A 6,226-nucleotide genomic window follows, 5' to 3' on the forward strand; every position below is an offset into this window, starting at 1 on the left:
TCCGCTCCGTCACTGTCGCCTCTGCCGACCTTTGCTCGTGCCGCGATGAAGGAGGAATTTGACACCTTGCAGTGTAATCACACTTGACAACTTGTACCACGTCCCCCCTCAAGCCAACATCATTACCAAGAAGTGGGTCTTCAAGCACAAGTTTCATCCTGATGGCACTCTCAATCGCCACAAAGCGCGTTGGGTTGTTCGTGGTTTTTGTCAGCGCGCCGGTGTCGACTTCACCGATACTTTTGCCCCGGTGGTCAAACCTGGGACGATTCGGACTATTCTTCAGCTTCCAGTGTCCCACTCTTGCATGTGCATCAGATGGACGTTTCCAACGCCTTCCTTCATGGTCATCTTAAGGAACAAGTGTTCTGTCAGCAGCCCACGAGATTCGTTGATGAGTCCTCTACGGATCATGTGTGCTTGCTCTCTCGGTCCTTGTATGGGCTTAAGCAGGCTCCTCGCGCTTGGTATCAGTGCATCACAGCGTTTCTTCATCATCTTGGCTTCCACTCTGCTCGCTCCCATGCTTCACAGTTTATCTACAACCAGGGCGATGCCACTGTTTTCCTGCTGCTCTATGTCGACGACATCATCTTGACAGCATGGTCGACTGCTCTTCTTGGACAGCTCATTGACCGTCTTCGTGCTAAGTTCGCCATTAAGGACTTAGGTCATCTGCACTATTTCCTTGGGATCGAGGTTATTCGCCGAGCAGATGGCTTCTTTCTTCATCGGCGGAAGTATGCTCATGAGCTTCTGGACTGTGCCGGGATGCTTAACTGCAAACCGGCCGCCACGCATGTCGATAGAAGGCCAAGCTCTCTGCCACAGATGATTCTCCAACTTCAGATGCTCCGTTCTACCGCTCGATTGTTGGTGCTCTTCAGTACCTCACTCTTACCCGTTCAGAGCTTCAGTACGCCGTGCAGCAGGTGTGCCTCCATATGCATGCTCCTCATGATGCTCACTGGACCGCGGTCAAGCGCATTCTTCGCTATATCTGAGGCACTTCGGATCTCGGGTTGTCACTTCAGGCTCCGTCTTCTCTGGACTTGACTGCCTATTCTGACGCTGACTGGGTCGTCTGCCCCGACACGCGCCGCTCGACCTCTGGCTATTGCGTCTATCTTGGACCATCACTTATCTCCTGGTTGTCCAAGCGGCAGCCCGTTGTCTCCCGCTCTAGTGCTGAAGCGGAGTACCGCGCCGTTGCCAACGTCTTTGCCGAGTGTTCCTGGCTTCGTCAGCTTCTACATAAGCTCTAGTCTCCGGTTGACAAGGCCACAATTGTCTACTGTGACAACGACTCTGCGGTCTACCTCTCCGCCAACCCGATTCATCATCGACGCATCAAGCACATTGAGATTGATATCCATTTTGTTCGGGAGCAGGTAGCTCTTGGTCATGTACGCATGCTACATGTCCCTACCTCCCAACAGTTTGCTGACGTCATGACCAAGGGCTTGCCTACCGCGTCCTTCGAGGAGTTCCCGTCCAGTCTTTGCGTCGACCATGGTGCCGCTTCGACTGCGGAGGGTGTTGAGATGTAGATATTGCATGTGTATTTCTTGTACAACAAGCCCTCCTTCTTTTATGTATAGTTGAGGGCGTGACTCTCCTGTGTATTTATATATACTGCAATAATCAATATATCGTGAGTTGCATCAATCTCCTACGCTAACGACGACAGCCAGCAAACAAAGCTGTCCCCGTCAGCTGACACCGGGCATCGGTGAGCGTGGCAAAATGGTATTGGTGGCGTCTTTGGAACCGGGACGGCAGCTTTGGTGGCACCTTCGGCGCATGCACGGACATCAACACCATGCATATGGCAATAATACTGAGTATTCATTGCAACTGCGATCTTTCCTGCAAGAACCCTTCTTTCCCTCAAAATACCGGCAGGTAACTTTCACGGGGAGATTTTCTTGAGTGATGGCATGTCAAATCAGACAAATGTCCCATTCTCCGTGGGCCCTGACTAACGACCAGCTCAGAGCATAATGATACGATAAGAGTGAGACGAGATACTCTGCACTTGCCAAATAATCCGAGAGTCGTACCAGCTAAGCTAAAAACATCACAAATTTAACCCAGCAAAAAAAAAAAGAACGAACTCTTTTCCTAAAGACACCTACTACCAATTTCCCTAAAAAGAAGGACACCTACCGATTAAATTAATCGTCCTGAAAATTGTCGTTTGAGCTACCAACATCTACGAGACCTAATGTCTGCGCGAGCTATCACATGGAGCTCGCGGAATCCGTCCAAGGAAAAATGCCTTGGCCCGGCCCAAGCACACGCACTGGGTCGTAGCGGGCCTTGCGGGCCAGGAAGCGGTCCCAGGTGGGCCCGAAATGGCTGCGCCAATGCGCCTGCGTGGGCTGCCGGGCAAGGTACTGCTTGGCGCCGATGCCGCCGCCGGCCCGGCACGCCTCGTCGGCCACCCGGCGGTGCTGCTCCAGGATCTCCTCGACGCAGCCGCGGCCGCACCGCGACGGGTCGGCCGACCGGAGCACGCTGAAGATGTACATCACCCCGCCCGGCGCCGACGGGATGACGGCCGACGTGTTCCCGTCCCACCTGAAAAAGATCCACAAAGATCAGATGATGACTGGCGGGTTCAACATGTTCAGAACTGGGAATTGGAAGGAAGCATTGCATTCTTTCGGAAATGTATGAATTTTTTTGAAGGGCGGTCATTTATGCTTGTTTGGTTTGGTTGATGGACATAAATAGAACGTGGAAACCCTTCTCTGGGGCATTGTAGATTTGCTGTCGAGAAAAGGTGAAACATCTCTTCATCACCCGGATCATGTCAGGTCACAGAAACAGAGGGTTTTGGATGCAGAGAACCCAATTGATAAGCATTAAGGGTTCTGGCTGGAGCCGAGCTGACAGGCCACACTGGATCTTCAAATCGCGAGGATCCACAAAACTGGGCCGCAGCCAAAAATCCGAAGTTCTGGCCCTTACAAACGAAAAATTACTCACTCGCGCCTGTGTTAGACTGTACAGTACCGTCGCTGTACACGGTGGGGAACTAGGATGCTTGTATGGGACAGACAGGGGCGTCAAGGCGGGAAGAAGAAAGGCTTGGACCAGGACCGGAGAGGGGGACAAGCAACAGACCGTAGTACTAGCCGCCATAGGTGTGCACTGTTGGTGGAAGCAGAGGAGAGTAGACACACAAGCCGGCCACCAAAGCCAAAAGTTGCAACTTGCAAGATACAGCACTTGAAGACAGTATCATATCACAGTGCTGCTAGCCTGCTACAGCCGCAAAGGACTACCATTAAATACTACTACGGTCTATGATGGTTTCCATACTGGTTAAGGGCCCTTCTTGGTTAGTGGTCGGCTTGTCCCGGTGTAATCTTTTTGCAAGAGGTGGGTAACAACAGTAACAGACGAAGCAGATGCGGAGCTGGTGAAGGGTGAGCTTCGGTAGGCTCACTAGTTTCACTGTATCTGACGGTTGACGGGCAGATGCAGCGAGACCGCATGATCCGGTGTCGCAAAAGGAGGCGACCGCTACGGGGCTGTGCATCTCTCTCTCGGCTGCTGTAGCGAGATGTCATGGCTCTGTCAGTTGTCACGATTGGGCCAAAGGTGCCGCGCGTTAGGTTGGCCAGGCAAGTGTTTTTGGAGAGGATAACTACGACGCCCCGAGCAGAAGAAAAAGATCGACCAAAAGCCACAAACATAACAGCACTTTGACACTAATTATGCGCGTACAAAGGCGATCTCGCCACATCATCCAATGATTTTCTGCACCCGAAAAATCTTGCAAATATCGCGAAAGGGATGGCTTTAGGCTTTATTTTTGAGATGAGTTTATTAGTGTAGACTACACCCAACGAACAGAGGTAGTAGTACCTGACAGCTTTACCGATGGTTAAGATATCGTGAGCTAACACTAATTTGCAACAGGAAAATGGAGATGATGATGATATACTTTTGCCAGAGGAGGAAGGATAGATGTGCGTACTTGTCAGTGAGGAGAGGGTAGACAAGGATGGCCCCCTGGAAGTCTCCCGCCAAGACGGTGTCCATGAGCAGGTCCTTGAGCTGAGCGACGCCATGCTTGGGCACGAACATGTTGAGCCAGGGGTGAGCCACATCCCAGAGCCCCTGGCTCCTCAGGCTCTCCTCCTCCATCCTCACCCTGTTCAGGAAGTCGAAGTAGGACACCTCCACGCTGTACATGTGGGGCCTCATGTGGCTCATCTCCCCTGCCACCAGCTCCACAACCTGCACAATTTTTTTAAAGACCACAAGAAGACTAACTCGTTACTCCAGTATTCAGCCGTCCTTTTCTGTTGCTGTTCAAGATGTTAACTCGCGTTTTTTATTTAAATTGAAAATTGAAAATTCTGTGTGAATTCAGGAGACTGACATTGTCGACACTGGAGCTGGAGCCGTCCTGCTGGAAGTCATGCACTGCAAACTCTATGCAGTAGTAGACCTTCTTCCTGCCCTCGGAGCCGAAGTCTGGGCTGAAATCGATGCTGGCGGGGAAGGCAACGGATGAGCTGCGGATGGAGTGCTCATCCAGAACCATGAACCCCTCCACGTAGTCCACCTGCTCCGGCATTGAGATCAGAAGCTCTTGGTCCTTGGTGAATGTTTCGAAGCTCTCGTAGAAGGCCCTCACCCATCGCACCTGATGATCACCAGGATGGTAAAAACAATAACCAATTGTCAAATAAAGCTTAAGAGTAACGAAAGATGATTGGCAGTAGAAACGAAGGCATGAGGCGACTGCATGTACCTTTGGAGGAGCTTCTTGGAGTAGAATCCGTGCCCTGGTGATGATGCCGAACTGGCCGAGACCGCCAAGAACTGCGAAGAAGAGATCCGGGCTCTTGGTGCGCGAGCATGTCACGACCTCCCCATTCCCTGCGGCCAACATACCAAGAACATGAAAAGGAGGGGTAAATCACTGCAGAATTTACAGGTTCAGCGTTTTGTTCTTTTCTTTTTTGAAAATTGAAATGAAACAGAGAAAGGGTTTATGATAATTAGAAAAATTGACAGTAGGCTGCATGTGCGCGGTGGCTGTTGAGTGCTGCATACCTGTGACGACTTGGAGCTGCAGGACGTTGCTGATCTGCGGGCCATGCTTGAACGCCTGGCCGCTGATGCCGGCATTGGACAGCGTCCCGCCCACGGTGAGGTACAAGTAGTCCGTCCAGGACAGCGGCGCCAGCCCGGCCTTCAGGCACTCCTCCAGCACCTCCACCCACAGAGCGCCGGCGCCCACGTCCGCGTAGGTGCAAGCGGTGGCCTCGCCGCCCGCCCGCGGCGCCGCCACCACCACGACGGTGCGTGGCAGGGAACGCGTCTCCACCACAATGCCGTCGCGCGCCTGCGCCTGGCCCTGAAGCGAGTGCCCCACGCCGCGCGCGGCCACGGTCGCCCTCGGGCGCGGCGGCGCGGACGACAGCGCGCCCAGGAGGAGCGCGATGTCGGCGGAGGACCCCGGGCGGAGGATCGCGAAGGGCGCGTCGGAGACGACGGCGCCGAAGTCGCGCGCCGAGGACGGGGTCGGCTCGAGGAGCGCCACCGGGCCGAACACGTCGGTGGGGCTCTGGATGAAGGTCGCCGCGGAGCAGAGGAACAGGGCTAGCACGGCGGCGTACATGCACAGCGCCTTGAGGTCCATGGCTTCCTGGCCAACCAGCTCCGTCCGTCTGTCGAGTGTCGAGCGCGCGCTTGGACAAGTTACGGGGCCCGATGGCGCTCCTTGCTGGACGAGGCCGATGGAAGAAGCAAGGTAGCTGAAGGCGTGGTCGCTCGTGGTCGCTCGCGCGAGCTGTTTGGTGATTGCTGCCTCGGCCGGGACGTCTCTGTCTGGATGGATCCTTGGGTTCCCACAAGAACTGTGGATCGATGGGAGGGAGGGAGGGAGAGGGAGCGAGGCGAGACAGCTCGCGGATATATACAAGCGGAGAGGAGAGGAATGGGTCTCTGTCGCCGGTCGTAAGCCGTGCCGTGACGCGGTCGGGCCCTGAGAGAGAATCTAATGGAAACCCGGAGTGGGGTACGGCGGATCCACGAGGGCCCGGACCTGTTTCCCGCCTCCGTTCGCTCCACACTTCCACTGATCGATCGCGTTTGTCCCAAGAGAATTAACCACTAAACCTTGGGCAAGAGAGCAACTTACATCGTGAAGAAGTTTAAGAAGAGATCCATTTTAAAAAAACCTTATACTGCTATTAGA

The 6,226-nt window shown here is 53.9% G+C and overlaps 1 protein-coding gene across 1 annotated transcript; it reads right to left on the minus strand.

Moving 5' to 3' along the window:
- Positions 1-2,004: 2,004 nt before the first annotated feature.
- Positions 2,005-5,908, minus strand: LOC119355824 (cytokinin dehydrogenase 8-like). The gene is made up of 5 exons (XM_037622705.1): positions 5,080-5,908; positions 4,775-4,902; positions 4,400-4,666; positions 3,992-4,254; positions 2,005-2,583 (listed from the first exon to the last, which is right to left on the minus strand). The coding sequence occupies exons 1-5, from the start codon at positions 5,666-5,668 to the stop codon at positions 2,244-2,246; spliced, it is 1,587 nt and encodes a 528-aa protein (XP_037478602.1). The 5' UTR covers positions 5,669-5,908; the 3' UTR covers positions 2,005-2,243.
- Between the last annotated feature and the right edge of the window lie 318 nt (positions 5,909-6,226).

This window comes from Triticum dicoccoides, chromosome 2A, assembly GCF_002162155.2.
Source record: "Triticum dicoccoides isolate Atlit2015 ecotype Zavitan chromosome 2A, WEW_v2.0, whole genome shotgun sequence".
In the NCBI taxonomy this organism is placed as follows: domain Eukaryota; kingdom Viridiplantae; phylum Streptophyta; class Magnoliopsida; order Poales; family Poaceae; genus Triticum; species Triticum dicoccoides.